General features: G+C 38.3%; 1 protein-coding gene across 3 annotated transcripts in view; it reads right to left on the minus strand.

The window, feature by feature from the left end:
• Window positions 1-23482, minus strand: part of Fbxl4 (F box and leucine-rich-repeat gene 4) — a 279999-nt gene that overhangs the window by 195370 nt on the left and 61147 nt on the right. For all 3 annotated transcript variants that reach the window (XM_067137655.2, XM_067137656.2, XM_067137657.2), the window contains one exon: window positions 20670-20868. In XM_067137655.2, the coding sequence (XP_066993756.2) occupies window positions 20670-20868 (199 nt within the window). The remainder of the gene's footprint in view (window positions 1-20669; window positions 20869-23482) is intronic.

Below are 23482 nucleotides of genomic sequence, written 5' to 3' on the forward strand. Positions count from 1 at the left end.
CAGCTACTGTAAATAAATCTAACCCTTATCTTAGGTCAGGTGTTTATAGGTTCCAATGCAATGACTGTGGCAGCGCCTACCTAGGGCAAACTGGGCGCAACTTTAAGATAAGGTATGCCGAACACGTTAATGCAGTAAAATATAATAGATTCTCCGCAGTGGGACAACATATCCATGAGCTAAGACATAATTTTACAAACTTGGAACAATACATTAAAATATTAGAGATTTTGAGCAAGGGACCATTGCTGGACACTACTGAATTATGTTATATTCATATAGACCAATATTTTAACGCTAACCTCAATCTCAATGATATATCTGAAACTCCAAAAGTTCTCTTCGATTTCCTGATAGCATTTTTAAAAAATGTTCAAATCCCAAACAAGAATTTAATTTTACGTATAATTCACAATAAGTTTTCCCGATACTCGTTCCGCAGTCCACGCCCACCAGACTCCCTCCACACGCGCGGCCCACTTACATCGTCTCAACCCACCCCTACTTCCCCTCTTTAGCTACGTCCGATCACGCAAACCTGCTCAGAGCCTTCATTGTTCATTGAGCGCGGCTAGTAATAGCATTGTCTCACGGCATCTTGAGGTGAGTCCTACATACAATTACTTTATCATTTTGCTGATTAGAGCCACAACACATTCAACACTGGATCGTTAACCGCGTTTTAATATATTTACAGGTTCCGCATTGAACCAGGAAACATTGGTTTCACAAACATCACAAGAAACTACTTTAATGTTTCCACCTCATAGGCCTAAGACATAGAAGATTTTATGCAGAAAATTCCATATGACCAACCTTCAAGTTTTTCGAGATGGTTCAGCAGTATACAAGTTGTAGTGAAATGGAACACAATATTTTTTCTATCGTTCAACAAATTTAAGGACTCCACAACAGCTTGATCATAAGATCAATCAATATCAATCAATCAATACTGATCTGCATTTAGGGCAGTCGCCTAGGTGGCAGATTCCCTATCTGTTGCTTTCCTAGCCTTTTCCGAAATGATTTCAAAGAAATTGGAAATTTATTGAACATCTCCCTTGGTAAGTTATTCCAATCCCTAACTCCCCTTCCTATAAATGAATATTTGCCCCAGTTTGTCCTCTTGAATTCCAACTTTATCTTCATATTGTGATCTTTCCTACTTTTATAGACGCCATTCAAACCTATTCGTCTACTAATGTCATTCCACGCCATCTCTCCGCTGACAGCTCGGAACATACCACTTAGTGGAAATTCTAAGTTCCCATGGAGGGAATTAGATTCTTTTCCACCAATAGAGCATATCAAAAATCAGATAAAAAATTAGATGGATGGCTTTTCCGGCGTTTGCTCTATTAACCAGCGTTTCGTCTTAGGTCTGACACTAGACTCGTCAGAGTGGGATGTGTCAGACCCTACCCACTGACGCTGGGGTGTATGCAGGTGAACTTATCAGAAGCTTATTTATGAAGCACAGTCTGATAACTGCATACGGGACATAAAACTCCACAATGGAATTAATGCCCGCCTAGCAATTCCAAATGGAAATTCTAAGTTCCCATGGAGGGAATTAGATTCTTTTCCACCAATAGAGCATATCAAAAATCAGATAAAAAATCAGATGGATGGCTTTCCCGGCGTTTGCTCTATTAACCAGCGTTTCGTCTTAGGTCTGACACTAGACTCGTCAGAGTGGGATGTGTCAGACCCTACCCACTGACGCTGGGGTGTATGCAGGTGAACTTATCAGAAGCTTATTTATGAAGCACAGTCTGATAACTGCATACGGGAGATAAAACTCCACAATGGAATTAATGCCCGCCTAGCAATTCCAAATGGAAATTCTAAGTTCCCATGGAGGGAATTGGATTCTTTTCCACCAATAGAGCATATCAAAAATCAGATAAAAAATTAGATGGATGGCTTTTCCGGCGTTCCATCTAATACATACCACTTAGTCGAGCAGCTCTTCTTCTTTCTCTCAATTCTTCCCAACCCAAACATTGCAAAATTTTTGTAACGCTACTCTTTTGTCGGAAATCACCCAGAACAAATCGAGCTGCTTTTCTTTGGATTTTTTCCAGTTCTTGAATCAGGTAATCCTGGTGAGGGTCCCATTTAACCAATGAACTTTTATCATACGACTGACTTGCAAGTTTTTACTTGTCATAATAGTTTTTAATGAGTTAAGGTTTTAATTATAGATTTAACTGGATTTCATGCCAAACATTTTAAGACATGTCATGAATTTTAAGGTTGCCTATTTTCCGAAAAAGCTGAAGATGACGCAAGTCCGCGTCGAAACTAGTCCTGTGAAATTTAGTGTGTTGTAATTGAATAACACCATTAAAATTGTATTGAATAGGTGGAAATATTAAGTTTATTTATTGTAATTCTTGGTTCAATACGGAAAAATTAAATTTCTTACGTTAACTGAGTTGAGATTCTCAAATAAAGGAATGAACACATACAGGAAGGCACAGTATGCCTTATTTAAACCTGATGACAGAACAATAAAAAAATTCCTCACATTTCTGAATAATGTTCTTATTCTTCAGCACGGGAATGTCAGATTTTGAGACACATGCAAATCTTTGGGGAGCGACCAATTCTGACAACTCAGTACCTTTCCTCTTTTGATGGTCTTTGGAACTACCAAGCTCGGCTTTTAGGATTGTGAATGATGTTAAGCTAGCAGTTGATGCACACCGAGCATTAACAAGCACCTCATCTTTAAAGAAACCAAGTAGTGGATCCCAATGCTCTAACAGCCTTTGCAGACACCTTCCGAATGATAGCCATCTTGTGCAAACATGTTTCAGTATCTTCTTCGTTTTCTTGTTGTGAAGCTCTTGGAATTTATTAAGGCGTTCCTTCCTCCAACATCTCTTTTCTAAATAATAGAAGATGTTGACTAATAGTTCATCAACTTGAACAGGCAAACTGCTTGCACTTTTCTCAGCAACAAGTTAATCAAATGGCATGAGCAGCCCAGTACGAAGACAGATGACTGTGCTTCCCTTAAAACAGCAGCAACTCCATTCTTCTTTCCAATCATGACTGGAGCATTGTCAGGACAGAACGCTACACAATTTTAAATTGGTATTTTGTAACACTAACTGTGAAATTACCAAATAACCAATAACACGTCTCGTTGAATCACCCACCAAGGCTGGGACAGACAACACTGAGCTAACTATCATCTCCTGCTTTGCCACAAAACAGGTGACGACAATAGGGTAAAGCTTAGCATTATTATTATTATTATTATTGCTCCCATCCGAGGCTAAAGAAAATGGTTCACACTGAATATAACCAATGAGTTCACTTCCTGAACATGTAGCCATTTTTTTTAAATGTGTGTGGTTTTCGTACGACCACAGGCATATTTTTAAAATTTTCTTTGCTAATTTCTGAACCTGGAAACATTTTCCTAAACAGAGTACCAGCATGATCGGCAGCAGCTAAAGGGAAATTATGTTCGATTGAAGAAAGATTGAACAAGCATTCCACTCTTACTATATCAAGGTCAGCTCCAGAAGAGGTAAAAAAAAAAAAAAAGAATTAATTTTCTGACTGCCATCCTTAAATTTTGTATTGGAGATGTGCTTAACAGATTTAATGTGATTTACTAATTTTGTTCTTCCTCCGTGAGACATGTTTATATCACACAAGCACATGGAACAGAATGCGAATGTTTCTCCTTCTGTGATCGTATAAAACAAGGAAATTCAGCAGAATATGCCTCCCTAAAAGATTGATAATATCACTTCTTAGTTGAACTCATTATGAACACCACTAAAAATACTAAATCGTTTACAAATTTATCACACAATTCCACAATTCCTCACACCCACACAGAAAGACATTCAGCTGCTACAAAGCACGACGCAGTTACTATACTTCGCACGGCTTTACTTCTAAATTGGCGTTTTGCAAAACAAATGAGCATCACCTTACCTCTTTTGCCAGCGTGCCACTGGTGGGAGAACAGCTGATGCAATACGACCACTGTAAAAAGCCCTGGTAAAATGTAATACAGTACTCAGAAAAGTTAATGAATCAGGATTGGAAACAAACTCACAAAAACTACACTTACTGAACCCTTTAAGATCCTTTGCAGGATACCTGCCTTCCTTACCTATTAGCAAATCGGCACAAGATCTTTCTCTTGGTTCGTCTAGGGTTCTTCGTCACTTGCTGAGGTAAGAGGCGGGTTTCAGTAACTTAATATATCTACTAAATGAGAGGAATCGAATCAAAGAAAATGATTATTTATTTAAATAATTTAAAATGAGGTCAAAGAGACACATGACATTTTAACAACAAACTCAGTCTTGTCCGTAATTTAAAAAATAATAACAATCATAACGCTGATGAGAGATACTGGCTTTGGAGACCTTAACTCAACTGCCTGAGAAACCACTGTGTTAAACTAAGAATGAAATAAAGAAAGTCTGGAGATCCCTAAAATCGGCTTCCATGTGAGACTGCATGTACGATCATAATGATTCGTGATGATCCAGCCCCCGTAGAACGGGCTCTGGATTTTTGGTATAATTAAGGCAGTCCAATCTGTATGTGCCACACAGTGGTTGTACGGCATGGACCCTTAATTGAATCGATATGACCTGCGACTATGTCATGTACCGACATCTCACTTTGTAATTTACGTTAAAGTCATTGTGGATGATGACAACAATGAAAATGATGTTATAATGGCAGATGGCCTTAATCTAAGTCATTGAGGTTGATGACCCCATGATCATTCAAATTTCTAAGCTGAAGGCTGAACACAATTAAGTTATAGTAGTTGATGACCAAGGTTTCCATATTAATAAATCTTCAGCACATCTGATGCTCAACAAATCAAAATCAAAAGTGATATCAACAGCAACAAATGCTCACAACACTTGTGGCAGTAAAGTTCCTTGCCATCGGACATGCCCCCTTAATCGTTATGTTAATAAGTTGAGATTTCCAATCAAAATAAACTAGGATTTCCAGAATACATTTTCAAGTTAGTCACTTGGTTTTAAGTTAATTCTCAAAATACGACTTCACTGAATTTAAGAATTTAATAAATTGAAGTAATCTCTCAATCTTAATAAACTAAAAATTTTATCTGGCCGGACGAATGGTTTCTTTAAAAAATCCCTAATTATTTCAATTACATAACTGTCTTATTTTATTCCTCACTTTATTCATTGCTGCTGAAAATGCAATACAATGTTATGACTCCCAATACCATTTAATTATTTCATGACGTCACTCAACAAGCTTACGTTAACACTAACAATTATTAAGAAACTAACTTGGATAATCCTAACATTAAATCCTGCAATTTGCATAAATTAACGCGCAAAGTAAAATAACCAAAATCCCTGTCACATCGCTTTGTGACATTTAAAAATAAGACTTTGTATAACCCTCGAATAATGTCAGACAATATTACTAACTGATTCTCAAATTCTTACATCCCTGAAAATGGTTACCTCCAACATCGTCGCCTCATTTCAGTCACCTCAAAAAAATTAATTCATCTATCTATTAAAACGAGTCTCTTCTAAAGAATGAAATCTGATTCTAAACATTTTACTACACATGACAAATTCCGGTTACAGTTAGTTTCTATTAGCGAGCTCTATCGACTAACAGCTGGCTCAAGTAACGGGACACCGTCTCCCCCTTGTTATCTTGAAATGAAACGCATGGATGCTAGTCGTGTTTTACCTGCATCAAATGAAAGGGAAAAAAATTGCTTTAAAGAAACAACAAAACTCGGTCTCACTGGCAATTCACATGAAATATAATTCTTGACCCACATAGATTATGCGAAGAGATTTAAGACGTCACTCAAATATTCTTATCCATCATGGTCCTATGGTTTCACATGGAATCCTAATTATAGCCTGACCCCATTCTCATCTCAGTAAATCACACAAAATAACTCCTCGGGTTTCCTACACTGAACATCCCGGCATCAACACTACAGGATTTCAACAACCTAATTCACAATCCTTCATTAGCTCCCATTTTGCAAGACTTGAAACACTCGCTTAACACAAAATCTCAACATGACACTGATATGCAATACGAAGACGGTTTGAAAAGTTCTCGGAATCACCGCTAGATGTCAGTGCTAGAGCAACGAGGTTCCAGCGCAATAATCACACATCCTTTGTGAGTGAACATGTGGTGCATCAGTGCTCTAGCTGCAGGAGTGTGGTAGTGACGACTCTTTGTTGTTGTTGTTCCCGCGTAGTGATTTGTGACAATGGAAAAAACTGAGATTCGAGCAGTGATTAAATACTTTGTAAAGAAAGGTATGAAAGCAAAGGAAATTCATGCCGACTTTCAGAACACACTGGGGGACTCTGCTCCTTCATTTTCAACTGTTGCCAAGTGAACCAGCGAGTTTAAATTTGGTCGGGAGAGCTTGGATGATAATCCGCGTAGTGGACGGCCAAAAAGTGCAACGACCCCAGAATTTATAGCAAAAGTGCATACACTGGTCATGGAGGATCGTCGACGGAAAGTGCGGTAGATTGCTGAAGTTGTAGGGATGTCTTCTGAACGGGTATATTATATTTTAACTGAAGAATTGGGTATGAGAAAATTATCTGCAAGATGGGTGCCGCGGCTCTTGACATTGGACAATAAACGCACCAGATTGGAAATGTCCGAACAAAGTCTGGCCCGTTTTCAGTGCAACCAACAAGATTTTTTGTGCCGGTTTGTGACTACAGAAGAAACTTGGGTCCACTACTATACTCCAGAGACAAAACAGCAGTCAAAGCAGTGGAAACATGCTGATTCACCACCACCAAAGAAAGCAAAGGCAGTGCGTTCGGCCGGAAAGGTCATGCATGGCCTCAGTTTTCTGGGATGCAAAAGGCATTCTGCTGATAGATTATCTTCCTACTGGCCAAACAATTACGGGGCAATACTATGCAAACCTCCTAGACCAACTACAGGAAAAGATACGCGAAACAAGGCCTGGTTTGGCAAGGAAAAAGGTCATCTTTCATCAGGACAACGCTCCGCCGCACACAAGTGTTATTGCCATGGCAAAACTTCATGAACTGGGGTACGAATTGTTGCCACATCCACCTTATTCACCTGATTTGGCACCATCAGACTTTCATCTATTCCCCAAGCTGAAAATTTTCCTCGGTGGATGGAGATTTTCTACAAGGGAAGAACTGACAGCCGAATTGGAGAGGTATTTTGCAGGCCTGGAGGAATCTCATTTTCGAGATGGGATCAAGGCACTGGAACATCGCTGGACCAAATGCATTAGTCTACAGGGAGACTGTTGAAAAGTAAAAGTAGTTCCACCGAGGTAAGATACTTAATTCTAGTACATTCCGAGAACTTTTCAAAGCACCTACGTATCTCTCGTCGGTGACCCACAACGCCGTTACACAAACACTTTGTGACAATCATCTTTCCCCGCATATCTGATCTAAATGTTTACAAAAACCGAAATTCACAATCTGACTTACAAAAATGTTACTATTATTTTCCTCTCATTAACTCTATACAGATTTCAACAGACTTTGGAATAGCAATCCCTGTAACAAAATTCTATCGATCTCGCCTCGTAACTTCCCTTGAATAAAATTCACATTGCCTAATACAATGGTGTGCCTTCACGTCAGCTCTAGCTGAATAACCATGGATTACGTTTACATGAATTTCGTCTTTACAGTTTACATGAATTTCGTCTTTACATCGAACAGAATTTTATGACAAATTAATATCTTAACTTTGACAAACCACAAATATAGAAAATAAATGTATGGAAATGATACGTAACTTTAGACATTATATTCATTTCTCAACCATCACATCTACTACTCTACAACACTTCACACGCTAGTTTCACGACTTTTCCGATTATCCAACAAAATAAAACAAACAACCTTTTGTCATATTTCTCTGACATTTTCACGAAATAAAAGGGTGATCAAAATACGTCACAGATACACACAAGAAAAACAGTGACGTTATGAAACAAATAAAAGCATTTTAACAAGGTGGTAATTCACAAACCTGTATTTGTACGTCTTCTCCCATCTTTACAGATTCATCAGCCTCTCAATCATTTTATTTAGCCATCTTAACAGATCGTGGCTTTACAAACATATTTTTCCTTTCATTTTATTCACCTGAAAATAATGACATTAAAAAAAACCTTAACACGTTATCTTCCTTGCACAGACCGAACACGACTGTCTAACACGACCCGCACACGCAATATTTTAAAATACAACAATTATTATTTCTGACTTCAATTGCAGGAATTGCAGGATCGCGGCATTAGAATGACTGTCTATTACCTCTCCACCTGGAGATGATATTACAGCCACCTCCGGCCAAAACCTATCTTCCCTTGGGACTTAGTCCTTCAAACGCTGGTTTATAAAACTCTGAAAGACGTGGACTCACCACGAATTCAACTGACACAATGTGTGCTTTCAAGAATGCACATCGCTCTTTTATACATTTTACTCCCACTCTCATGCCACTTTCACTTACCGCCAAGCATTTTACAGACACTTTTCCTACCCCATAAAAATGTACTGAAGGCAGGTCTCAGTGTAACACAAAGTTGTTTAATTTAGTAGCAACGTTACTGATGAGCATTTAAGAATTTCTCTCAATGAACTGAATTGTTAAATTACCTCATTAGATAGGCACTATATTTGGTCGATGTAACCGAGTTTGAACGAACAGGCGCGTCTTTTGACAAATTTCCTTCTGAAACTATTTAGCGGTCTAAACTCTGTATCATTAATGACCAAATTGTTTCTCCTACAATTTCCTACCATTCAATATGGCAGTTTTGTCGCCAATTCTTCTTAAAATGTACTTTTTATTAGAAAAATTGTCCACCATATCCATGCTCCTCTTACACGTGCGAGTGACTTAATTTCTTTAGCGTGAGAATGAGAACAAACACTTGGTCCTCCACATGCCGTTTCTGGTCAAAGATTAAAAAATGTAGGTAGAGCTTCTGATTTGTAATTTATACGGGACCTCATGTAATGACTTCAGGACTCTGGTTTCTTATGACACAAAGGTCATGGGTTCAATACTAACAACATCCGCTAATAAAATACACATTATTAAGAATAAAAGAGAATGAGAAAATAACATATCACTCACTGCTAATGGCTGGCAAATGAAGGAGGTTATCGCCTACAAAGGGAATACTCCACTGATCTCAGAGTCACTTTCTTGCCACTTGTCCTTTCTGAACTACACTGAGACATGCTAAACATGCACGAACTTAGTACACTAACCAATATACGGACATAAATAAAACTACAACTACTTTTATACACTGACTATCAAACCTGTATTGTACTAACTTATGCTATGCTAAACTGTAAACTATGCTATATTGTACAACACTAGGGAAATAAAGACTGATATGAAAAACACTAATCACAGAAGAAAAATGCAAAAGATCGCGAACTGTACCAAATACCATACACGCTGAGAGAGATAGGTTAACCACGTGGTGAATATAAATATTAGAGTTGGCAACTAGTTTCGAGATCGCACTCTGCCGATGTAAGTTGATATGAATGGCAGCTTGGGATTGGTTGGATATCTATATTTCAGCGTATGACCACCAAACAGAGCCAAAATCGGCCAAAACATCAATTTAGAAGTAAAGCAGTGCGGAGTATAAAGCTGGTATGTATAAATTCGCAGCATGCTACTTTGCACTGATTTCTTTTCTTCAAAATCACAGCCTGCTACTTGTTTGGGAACATCTCAGTGAACGAAGTAGCAGTTGAGGTTGATCAGGTGACAAAAGCACGGTGATAATCGATAATTTGATTATCGATACATTTACGGGTCAGATTTCAAACACTGCATCTCGTATTACCAGCTACTATAGAAAGTCAAACAAATCCAATTTGACCGCAGAGAGCGAAAACAAACACGGATATTCAAAATCAGTACAATAACGTTGTTCATCCGTACAACCCTAACACACACTCAAAATCTGTACATTTTATGGAAAAACTGGAATACTTGGCAGGTATGACAGTCCCTCCGTAACTTTGCGTGATTTGAGTCTATACCCTTCATTTGTTTCTCCGGGCCAAGAATTTTCCTCAAGACCTTCCATTCCTCCTTCAAGATGTTTTCCAGATCACCTTTATTATTAAGTACCAAGATTTCACTTGCATGCAGCACTTCAGGTTTAATCACTATATTATAATGTTTGATTTTTGTATGTATGGACATGCATTTCTTGTTGTACCTGTCAGGGTTCTGACTCAATCTGGTGGTATTTGAAGTCGTTCAAATACATGAGCCTCAAGTCGGTAGATTTACTGGCACGTAAAAGAACTCCTCCAGAACTAAACTCTGGCAACTCGGCATCTCCAAAAACAGTGAAAGTCGTTAGTGGGACGTAAAGCTATCATCATCATCATCTTTTATTTTATGAGAGAATGATTATTCTTTACCATTGTATGTCAACTGATGATGGCTTGAAACAAGCTGAAACATGTACTGATAAATTGTAACTCATCACGAGTAGTACTGTGGTTTCAGAATCCTTCTCCCTGGGAACACTGTCATATGCCTTTGTTAGATCTATGAATGTCATGACCAGATCCTTTTCATATTCCAAATTCTTTTCCATTAATTGCCTCATGCTGAAAATTGGGTCCACTGTAGATCTCCCACTTCAAAAGGCATACTGTTCCTCTTTGCAACTCTCCTACCTTTCTTCTCATTCTCCTCTCTAATATTCTTTCCAGTATTTTTGCCACTAGTGATAAGAGTGTGATTCCTCTATAGTTATCAGTAGGGTCAAGATTTATATGCATTAAAAAAAGAGTTAAAACAGACAGGCAAATAGGCACTAAAATAGCCAAAATAAGCATGTAAGTAGGCACCACTGTTTGAAATAGGCAACTAAATAGGTATGAAAAATTTAATAGTACATTAAATGACTATGAAAGGAATTTACAATTACCGAGCGAGGTGACTGTGCGGTTAGGATTGCACAGTTGTAAGCTTGCATTCAGGCGATAATAGGTTCAAACGCCACAGTCGGCAGTCCTGAAGATGGTTTTTCGTGGTTTCCCATTTTCACACCAGGCAAATACTGGGGCTGAAACTTCAAAAGCCCATGGCCACTATCTTCCCAGTCCTAGCCCTTTCCCATACTTTTGTCACTGAAAACCTTCACTGTGTTAATGTGACGTTAAAGAAGTACCTAGCAAAAAAATTACAATTAACAAATTTTCATCATTTTCAGGTACATTCATGTTCTATTGTCATGAACGTACACGTACAGTACGTTTACAATGCTGTTGTAATTCCTACTCTTATCTATGGTTGCAAGACCTGGACAACCTACAGGAGAAACATAAAATGCCTGGAAAAATACCATCAACGATGCTTGCGGAGAATACTGAAAATTAAGTGGCAAGATCGTCGAACGAACATTAGCATCCTCGAGGAAGCCAACATTACAAGCATGGAGGCAAAGATAGTCAGGCATCAGCTACGCTGGGCTGGTCATATCGTCCACATGCCAGATACACGCCTCCCAAAGAAAATCTTGTACTCCCAACTAAAGAATGGCCAGCGTAACCATGGAGGGCAGCTTAAACGATATAAGGATGTTCTAAAGTATAATCTTAAAAGATGTCATATTGATACAATCAACTGGGAAACTACAGCCGAGGAAAGGCCCAAATGGCGTAGCATTGTATACAATGGAGTTGAACATCTAGAAAAAGATAGGAGAAGATTAGAAGCTGAGAGGAGGAACCGCAGGAAAGAAAGAGTGAACGCGAGCGATGGCGTTCTTACACAACCATCTGCTGCAACTACTAGTGTGTGCTGTCACTGCAATAAAATCTGTGCATCCAGAATCGGACTGTTCAACCGAGACAACACAATTAATACGTCCAAATTACATTGTATTTATACACTATATATTCGTTGATGAATAAATGCCTATGATGATGATGACTGTCATGAAGAATGATTCTGTTTTGTTTCTGTTTTCTTTCAACATCACATCACATGAAGTGGTACTTTTACGATCTCCTTCTACCCTGGATTTCACTGCAGGAGCCTGTCAAACTTTTCCCTGATAGCAGCTACCGTCCCAAATGTTCCTTTTATTTCCTCTGGATGTGTTATCAACTATCCAGCTTCCTCTATAATCAGCTTTGTATAAACTCTTTCTTTCTTATTACCATCAAACACTGTGATTTTGGACAGTTTTGAGGTTATTTTCATCTAAACTCATGAAGGGAATCTTAAGTTTTATTCTTTATCATTCTAATAATGAAGAATGTATCCAATTAATACAACAGCCTACAAACGAAAAATACACACCAATACATATGTTTTCATGAGAAAACAAAAAGTAGTGTTTGAATTCAACCCGTACATCGGGGTGATTTCGGACGCACATGCTTTTTAAACCGCTGTCCGAAGTTTCAAAGCGTATTAGGTTATTTTGGACACAAATAGTCCGTTTTTTAAAATTCTATGTTCTTTCTGTTTTAATGTTATGATATCACTACCCAGCATGATTTTTGGGGCAAAGCATCTGATACGTGATTTTAACTAAATAAGGTCTCCTGATTTCAAAAATGGCATTGGATCTATTGTATCACATCTAGTTTTTGTGTTATTTGCCATTTATTGTCTGAAAATGTGTCATTGCGGCACAGTGCTGCTTTGTGATAACAGCGAATCGGCTGTTGTTAGAGTGGCCGTGGTTTGCTTTATTAATGTTGCGTATGTTTGTCAATTCAAACCTCCTCCACCGACTATGTCCTCTCCATTGAATTAGTCACATAACAGAGTCTATTTTTAGCTCGTGTTAGCAGAAATGCGGTGAAGCCAGTTTACCTGACTCTGGCGGTTCCTCAAATTCTGATAACGAGCAAGTTGATATAGATTTTTCACCTGCCGCAGATGCAGTAGGCCCACAATTGTTTAAACAGTCGGAGTTGAGCAATCTGATACGAGACCTTGGGCTCACGAAGGGACAAAGTTAACGGCTAGGGTCACGATCGAAAGAAAAAACCTTCTTGTGCCTGGAACTACCTTTTCTTGGTATAGACATAGCGATAAGGAGTTCAGGAAGTATTTCAAGAAGGAAGATGATCTGACCTACTGCTGTGACATTCCAGGACTGATAGAAGGCAGCTAGGGAGGGATTACAATCCAGAAGAATGCAGATTGTTTGTGGATTCCTCTAAGAGGAGCTTAAAGGCTGTACTACTTCGTAACAGAAACATTGTAGCTTCGATTCCTGTGGCACATGCCGTTTCACTAAAAGAAAATTATATCACATGCAAACTGTTTTAGATAAAATCAAATATCTTAAGCACCGATAGGATGTGTGTAGTGACTTGAAGATGTGTGGTATTCTATTAGAACAAGCAGGCTACACTAAATTCCCTTGTTATTTATGTGAATGGGACATCAGAGCTAGGGACAAACACTGGTCTACACCTTCCTGGCCCAAGAGACAAGTTTTGACACCTGGTCTGAAAAATGTTACAAATGCTGCCTTAGTTGACACACAAAAAATTATTTTGCCACCGCTACACATCAAACTGGGAATCATGAAGCAGTTCGTTAAGGCCTTGGACAAAAGTAGCCCCTGTTTCAAGTACATTGCAAGCAAATTTCCACATTTATCTGATACACAAGTCAAGGAAGGCATTTCTAATGGACCACAAATTAGAAAGCTTCTGAAAGACAGAAACCTTGAACAGATGATGAATGCCGTGGAACTTTCTGCAGCATGGAATTCAATAATTGACGCCATAACAAAGTTCCTAGGAAATGTAAAGGATAACAATTCGAAACAATAGTGAAAACGATGTTGGATGATATGAAAGAGTTAGGGTGTAGAATGAGACTGAAACTGCACTTCCTTCATTCTCATCTCGATCACTTTCCAGAAAATCTTGGGGCTGTTAGTGAAGAGATGGGAGAGAGGTTCCACAAGGACATTGAGGAGCCAGAAAGAAGATACCAGGAGAGGTGGGATGAACCAATGATGGCCGACTACTGTTGGTGTTTGAAAAGAGAAGACAAACTTGATGCAGTCAGACGCTGAACAGCCAAATGTTCATTCCAAGGGGACATGTAGGACTGTTAAAGTTTATTTTGTTCACATTTATGAATTCATTAAGATACTGAATAAAAGTTACATTGTTTGCTTGTAAATCACATTTTATTGTCAACATAAATTGCTTTCATTGCCTCAAAGTTGTTTGTTTATGTGTTTTTTTGGATATCAGTATAATATTACAATAAATGCTAAATACTTCATTGTAATTTTATACTCAGTAATTATTCACTGTATATAATAATTCAAGACAATATTCAACTATTTCAAAATATATATGATAATACAAAAAATTATAAATATTTCCAAAATTATCAACATTTTTCAGTACTTTTTATATGCAATATTCAGGTCTATCTCTTATATTGATATACCTATTGTGAGAAAACGCGACGTGATACGTAGAAACGGACGACATATTTGTGTTCTAGATGTTGATTCCCATGAGGAACCTAAACTATTTGTCCCGAATGAGTAAATTTATAATACCAATATAATGGTCCGTTATTGGACATTATAAATTTTCCAGCTAACTCATTCTTGGTTGCCTGCGTTTCGCCCTCGTGTGCTAAGTTAGGCTCGTCAGTTGGGACTTAGCACACCACCCAAGACGCAAGGCTAGTGCATACCGTGGAGGCCACTGCATAGGCTACTTGAAGCCACCAGCAGTGCCAATGCACTATGAGAGCTATGTCTCATTTTCAAAAAATGATGCCTGCCTGGCCATCAAATGATGTAGATGTTGATTCCCATGAGGAACCTAAACTATTTGTCCCGAATGAGTAAATTTATAATACCAATATAATGGTCCGTTATTGGACATTATAAATTTTCCAGCTAACTCATTCTTGGTTGCCTGAGTTTCGCCCTCGTGACAAATAGTTTAGGTTCCTCATGGGAATCAACATCTACATCATTTGATGGCCAGGCAGGCATCATTTTTTGAAAATGAGACATAGCTCTCATAGTGCATTGGCACTGCTGGTGGCTTCAAGTAGCCTATGCAGTGGCCTCCACGGTATGCACTAGCCTTGCGTCTTGGGTGGTGTGCTAAGTCCCAACTGACGAGCCTAACTTAGCACACGAGGGCGAAACGCAGGCAACCAAGAATGAGTTAGCTGGAAAATTTATAATGTCCAATAACGGACCATTATATTGGTATTATAAATTTACTCATTCGGGACAAATAGTTTAGGTTCCTCATGGGAATCAACATCTACATCATTTGATGGCCAGGCAGGCATCATTTTTTGAAAATGAGACATAGCTCTCATAGTGCATTGGCACTGCTGGTGGCTTCGAGTAGCCTATGCAGTGGCCTCCACGGTATGCACTAGCCTTGCGTCTTGGGTGGTGTGCTAAGTCCCAACTGACGAGCCTAACTTAGCACACGAGGGCGAAACGCAGGCAACCAAGAATGAGTTAGCTGGAAAATTTATAATGTCCAATAACGGACCATTATATTGGTATTATAAATTTACTCATTCGGGACAAATAGTTTAGGTTCCTCATGGGAATCAACATCTACATCATTTGATGGCCAGGCAGGCATCATTTTTTGAAAATGAGACATAGCTCTCATAGTGCATTGGCACTGCTGGTGGCTTCAAGTAGCCTATGCAGTGGCCTCCACGGTATGCACTAGCCTTGCGTCTTGGGTGGTGTGCTAAGTCCCAACTGACGAGCCTAACTTAGCACATGAGGGCGAAACGCAGGCAACCAAGAATGAGTTAGCTGGGTAATTTATAATGTCCAATAACGGACCATTATATTGGTATTATAAATTTACTCATTCGGGACAAATAGTTTAGGTTCCTCATGGGAATCAACATCTACATCATTTGATGGCCAGGCAGGCATCATTTTTTGAAAATGAGACATAGCTCTCATAGTGCATTGGCACTGCTGGTGGCTTCGAGTAGCCTATGCAGTGGCCTCCACGGTATGCACTAGCCTTGCGTCTTGGGTGGTGTGCTAAGTCCCAACTGACGAGCCTAACTTAGCACACGAGGGCGAAACGCAGGCAACCAAGAATGAGTTAGCTGGAAAATTTATAATGTCCAATAACGGACCATTATATTGGTATTATAAATTTACTCATTCGGGACAAATAGTTTAGGTTCCTCATGGGAATCAACATCTACATCATTTGATGGCCAGGCAGGCATCATTTTTTGAAAATGAGACATAGCTCTCATAGTGCACTGGCACTGCTGGTGGCTTCAAGTAGCCTATGCAGTGGCCTCCAAGGTATGCACTAGCCTTGCGTCTTGGGTGGTGTGCTAAGTCCCAACTGACGGGCCTAACTTAGCACACGAGGGCGAAACGCAGGCAACCAAGAATGAGTTAGCTGGAAAATTTATAATGTCCAATAACGGACCATTATATTGGTATTATAAATTTACTCATTCGGGACAAATAGTTTAGGTTCCTCATGGGAATCAACATCTACATCATTTGATGGCCAGGCAGGCATCATTTTTTGAAAATGAGACATAGCTCTCACAGTGCATTGGCACTGCTGGTGGCTTCAAGTAGCCTATGCAGTGGCCTCCACGGTATGCACTAGCCTTGCGTCTTGGGTGGTGTGCTAAGTCCCAACTGACGAGCCTAACTTAGCACACGAGGGCGAAACGCAGGCAACCAAGAATGAGTTAGCTGGAAAATTTATAATGTCCAATAACGGACCATTATATTGGTATTATAGATTTGTGTTCAGCGATCCAAAACCTATCACAGCTCTTGCTGCAAAAAAAAAAAGTCTGAAAATTCCGGGTTGTGTATTTAAAGTGTTCTGAGCATGTCCAAAATATGAATAGCTGATTAAAATCATTGTAATGATAAATTTAATATGTTATTGATCGATCTTTATTTTCTGACAAGGTGAATGTAAAATTTTCTAGTCTAAATTGAAATATTAATAGTTATAAACTGCACAGAAATCTTGCTGAAAAAGTCTTAATAATTGTTTTTACAAATGACAGAAATCGCAATGTAAAAAAAAAAGGGTCGATACAAGGAACATGTAGCTGCCATGGGCTATAAATCTACAATACATTTTCTCTGAACATAAACATTCCTCTCTTCTCAACTTGGGCTGGAAGTACTGTATTTTTGTAATTTGTTCTTTAGCTACTGTATCCTCATCAGGGGTGTCAGGGAATACAAACACTTTTTCTGCTGGGTGCAAGTATTTGACATCCACATCCCTTGAACGAATATTTGAGGCCACGCCAAAATACTGCCTCGTATGTTCTTTCTTCCCGAACTTGTATTTATAATCTGCAACAAGGAAAGCCTCTTCTTCCAACACCAGAACGTCAGTACCTTGGTCATTACCTTCATTGTGTGTTTCATCGCATTCATTTTCATTGCTGCTGCCAGTACTATCACTTGTTTCTGCACTTACTTCATCTTGGCGGAAGTTACGACCAAAAATATTCCCAACAAGACCACTTTATTTGTGGTGGCGGGAAGTAGCAGGTTGTGTTGGAGGGTAACGGGCTTCCTTGAGCATTTCCTTCTTCTTCATTTAGCACTGGTTGTCCTCCCATTTTTTTCGGATGCAACTTACTTCCTGCACTTTATTTTGTAGAGTGGACCAAGGTATACTATACAAATGAAATTAAATGAAATGGCGTATGGCTTTCAGTGCCGGAAGTGTCCAAGGACAAATTCAGCTCGCCAGATGAAGGTCTTTTGATTTGACTCCCGTAGGCGACCTGCGCGTTGTGATGAGGATGAAATGATGATGAAGACGACATATACACCCAGCCCCTGTGCCAACAAAATTAACCAATTAAGGTTAAAATTCCCGACCCTGCCGGGAATCGAACCCGGGACCCCTGTGACCAAAGGCCAGCACGCTAACCATTTAGCCATGGAGCCGGACATACAAATCAAATGCTTACCTATAAGACAACTTGCCACTTTAAATATCACGTACGGCTTTTTCTAATAGTTTTGTTTCGTAGTTACACCTTGACGAAGCTCCTTTCTGCTCCTGATAATTTCTAGGCATCGTCTGAAATCACCCAGACTTCTTTCAGTTTTCAATAAAATGTGCGTAAAACACTACTTTCCACTAAAGCACATCAAAATTCCACAACAATTGTTTATAAAGACTTCAGTCAGTTGATCACAATAAAAACCATAGTTATAAATTATAATACATTCCTTCCGGTTGCAACTATCGAAAGTATCCACTTAACAATAATGCATGAACTTTCAACAATGCCAGCACACACTGAAAATTTTTCAAAGTATGAAATCGACTCGTAATAAAAAACACAGAACGTGGGAAACATAATGTCGAGGTTAAACTAAAATGCGCACGGAAGTGCAAAGCATTGGCAACTCGTTGCTATGCAACAAAAAATGGCAAATATACCATACTGTCCAAAACCACCTCCGAGTCTGAAATCGCCCCGTTTGATGGTACTTCATATAATTTCATACAGCATTCGTTTATTGCCAGCTCCATCTGTTTTCATCTTTTGTGTAAATTCTTCTCAACTTTTCTCTTCTTACATTTCATTTTATTATCAAGATGATTCCTTTTGCTTTCTTTTTTTCTCACTACTCCATTCCTGCCATGCTTCAACCAATGCAAACAATCCATTGTACAGAAGAGGAGTGATTATTGAATGTTAACGTTTCAAACTTTTGTCCGCGAAGTCGTAAAATGACAGCGCCCATCCGTAAAACCATAAAATGCTGCCATTTCCATAAATTTTACAGATAAACCGTAAAAGTTGGCAGGTATGCATTATCATGTCACAGATGTACTCTACCATACCCACATAAACTTGGAGCTGTTTGAAATTATAGGCCCACTCCATTTTTTGCCTCTCGGTCACCACTCAGGTATAGTGTACATCCTTTCCTCATTCTCTTCTTTCCTTTACCATTCCATTTAACTTTGCTGAACCCCATCATTTCTATACCCTCTTTTTCCATAAAACCCACCACTTCTTCTACCTTTCCTGTCAGGGTCATAAGGTTGATCATACCCACCATCATGATGATATGGCTACTGGTTGCCAATTCTTCACCGCTCCCCCAACACGTAAGGAACTGCGGGTTGTCTGCAGGGTACGCCCTAATCTATACCTATACCTTTACAAGTACCATATTCACATTTAAGCTATTATTAACGTGGGGTTGCCACTCCCAGAGGCACTTTATACCTACTGCCAGGTGTAACTTTGGGCCACTCCTCAGGGTACAGACGCCTTCTGCAACTGCTTCACTGATACAGGCGTTGACAGGAAAAAGTTCTTCCATTTTATCTGCTACTGGGACTGGGACTGGGATCCTCTTTCACCACCTAAACCACTGACCATGTTCTCCTTTCTGGTGACTTTATGTGTCATTTCCTACATAAAAGCTTGACCTGGCCTCCAAAGGAAGGACTTCTCCACCCACAGTCATTGGTTCCCTTTGGATTTCAAGTTTGGTAAAGGCTACTTGACCCTCGGTCAGACAGTTGCAGGTAGTACTGTCTACTGTCACATACGGTATCAGGATGATCCTGACATACACAACATAATACACTACCAACAACCACTGAAACACATATTAACGAATACATCCTTCCACAAACGGTCGGCATCAGGAAGGGTGTCTGACCGTAAAACAGGGCAAAGTCTGCACATGCCACTGAGGTCGCAACAGAAAAATTAACAACACACAAGGTACTGGCCGACAGTATGATTGAGTTTAACTCATTGGTGCCAACTTATAAAATATTTCCGTACATTGGCATTCTGGACTGAAAGTCGGCATAAGGAACTGTTCCATACTAACTTATAAACGCTAGCAGTTCAAGTTCCTGGCAAGAGATGGATCTTGCGGCTCATGAACTTCAGGGAATCTAAAAAGTTCAAGGAATACTGTATTAAAAAACAAAATGCAATCTGCCTGTAAACAAACATGGCTGGTAATGACAAAGATATCGTGAAGTACCTAGAAAGTGGTAATGACGACTATTTGTCATCAGATGATAGCGATCTTTCTTACAAACATGATAATTGTGATGTTGAGAGTTTTAGAGAAAATGATGCACAAAATAAGGGCAGACTGCTAGGTGATTCATTACTGAAGACTTTAAAAACAATTACTGAACATTTAGGCATCAATCTGTGATGAAAGCAACTTTCTAAAAATATAAGTTTTTTTAATAATTCTCAATAAACCAAGTTAATATATAATTCTCAAAAATGAATAGTTTCCTGTACCTACAATTATTCAGGTTCCAATGGGTTCAAAGGTTTAACATCCACGTCATCAACACCACAAATTGAGAAGGAAGGATGAAGAGTAATGATCTCCTGAATATGTCAGGTTAAAATGAACAAGAACTAAGAAAAGGTGAAAAATTAGGAAACATTCCTTGTTGCATACCCTGACCAACATGAAACAAAGGTGGTTTCAAAGAACTATATCAAAAGAAATTTGACTCAATTTAGAAGTAGTAACAGAAATTGACAGGAAATCCTTAGTTTACAGCAATACATACCTGTGGCGGGATATTCTGTATATTCAGCTCCAGAATTTGGGAAGTAAGTTTGCCGATATTTCCTAATTTCATATCATCATAATGTGAAGCAGCTGTCTTACTTGGTCTGTAACCAAATTCCTTACTGCCTTTCAACAATATAGCATCCAACTCAGTATAATAATCAAGATGTAAATGATAAAATTCAACTCGTAAAACCCTGAAATGAGAGTAAATAATAATGCATAAGCGGATGATAAAAGGATATCAAAGATAGGCATCTAAATTTCTTCAGAAAAGTAAACAAAATGAACAGATGTGGAATTAAAAGAGATTCCAAAGGTTTTCTTTTTTTACACAAATGTTAACGATCTTTTGAGGAAAATTCCACCTTTACAATAGTGGAAATTATTTATTCCTTTTTTAGAATAACACCAATGGAACATATTTTGACTCTATGAGACATCTTCAGCCATTCAAGAAAAATTAAATAAATAGCAAAGATATATATACATACATTCCTAAAAAACCACTAAATTATTTCTTGAATAACATGCCTTAGTCTTCTTGAGTTATAGTCTACAGACTCTAGTCAAAATGCCACTGTTCAAGACACTTCAAAAAAAAAAAAAAATAATAATAATAATAATAATAATAATAATAATAATAATAATAATAATAATAATCTAAAACAGATACACTGCCCCACTTACAAATGCCCTTTTGAAGTTGAACCATTCAACTTCCACATTTCCTACATCGTAACTGGATTTGTTGTTTAAGTCTCTCCAGAAATTCTTCCTGTACATTCTTATCTTTTAATTTCCACACTTCTATTTTATTATTTCTAATCTCCTTAACTTTTTCATTTTACCCACTCTCATTTTTGCTATGACAACTCTATGATCTCCATCAAATGCTTCTCCTGGTAAATCTGTTACATCCATCAACTGTCTGGGTCTGTCCTTTCCACCAGAAAGTAATCAATTACTAATTTTATTGGTCTGTTACCCCAGCCATATGTTGTAAGTTCCCTACTGTTTTTCTTCCGAAACTACGTATTGCCCACATTCATGCCATTCCTCTCACAAAACTCAATTAGTTTCCCTCCTTCTTCCATATACATAGCACCCAATTACTTCTTCCATTCTTTGTCTTTCACTTCCCATTTTTTCATTTTAAGTCTCCCATTATAACCACTTTTACATCAGTAATCTCCTTTTCTAGTTTCTCCAGGAATTCCTCAATATTCTCCTCTTTGCTCCATGTCTGTGGCGTATATACTTAGATGAAGTCCTTCCCTTTGTTCCTCATTTTCAGTAATTTTCATTATCATACCTGCCAACTTGAAAAAGGGCTATCAGTAAAACTCACGCACTACAAAAAAATCTAACAATTCTCTACATACCCTGGCTTGACGAAAATAATAATACTTCTGGGCTACAAAATACAATAATTCATGGTTTAAACAGGATACATCAATGAAATCACATCTACTTATATCATAGGCCAATGATTTGTAGATGAACATAACAATCAAGAAGAAAACCATGTTAAACAGCAGCAGGCGTGATGAATATTAGTTTGGAGCATACGTAACAAGACTTCCTTGATAAATTAAGCAGACATGTGATAACTGAAAAAGGCTTTACACAATAAAACTTGTTTAATGTAACACAGGCAAGAAATAATATAATACACACTGCAAATTACACACTAGTTCGACTATAAAGTCATAGTTGTGGCCTTTTTAGCTTCCTGCACAAAAGTCTTGAGAAAATGTTTTGTCATAACAGGGACCAGAACTACTGGTTTTCAAAATAGAAATAGACTCCAGAAATTCATTGGACATGGATGATCTGTACTCTGTTCTATTTTTCTTCACAAGGCTGAAAACATGTTCACATTCTGCATTGCTATGGGGTATGGTGAGAATAGAGAGCATTACTCTAGAGAATTGGTTATACTTAAGAAGTCCATCGGCTCCACGAATTATTGATATTTGTGTCCAACTGGAATCACTTGCAGCATCTTGATTTGCAAACAAAGTGCCATCTACCTGAAGAGCTGTGAACTGCCTCTGAAGCTCTTTCATCACCTCATCCATAGTCTCATTCTCTTCCTTGCATAACATGATAGGAAACTTTTCTAAGAAAAAACTAACGGAAGAAAACTGTGTATCTTCAATTTTGTCTAAACTAGCAACTTGAGCATGCTTTAACACATCATCCTTGAGTGGAAACTTGTTTATGATGTAGTCAAAGGCAGTACAAAAGTAGTTTCTCACTGATGAAAAGAAAAGGGATTTATCTGTATCCCGGAGATAATTCACTATATTCAAAGTCTGAATGCCAATAACCAACTCATCATCACTTCTTTGATTTTGAATCAAGTACTGTTTCTTGTTGGATTTATTCATGATAATCTACAATAGGAATATAGCGTATGAATATGTCCAAGAACAAATGTCTTGATATCTACTAAAACATCGGAAGGAAACTGGATCACTGAAGGTCACATAAAATTATAACATAAACACTCAAGACAGTCAAACACTTCATTAAAACATGTCGAAGCACGAAGTCTTAAATCATTATATGAACACGACGCCAACCTTGTGAACAAAGAATATGTGCACGATAAAAAACATACACACACGTGGAACGAATGTAATTCTTCTTCTTCTTTATAATTTAATGGGCTTCGCTAATAGCAGTACACCCAGTCACTGGAACAAATTTAATTAGTCCAACAAATACAGGAAACTGCAAAGCATGAAGTTATTACACAAAAACTCCAACACTTCATTAAAATATGTTATAACCTTAAAAGGC

This window comes from Anabrus simplex, chromosome 1, assembly GCF_040414725.1.
Source record: "Anabrus simplex isolate iqAnaSimp1 chromosome 1, ASM4041472v1, whole genome shotgun sequence".
NCBI classification, from domain to species: Eukaryota; Metazoa; Arthropoda; class Insecta; order Orthoptera; family Tettigoniidae; genus Anabrus; species Anabrus simplex.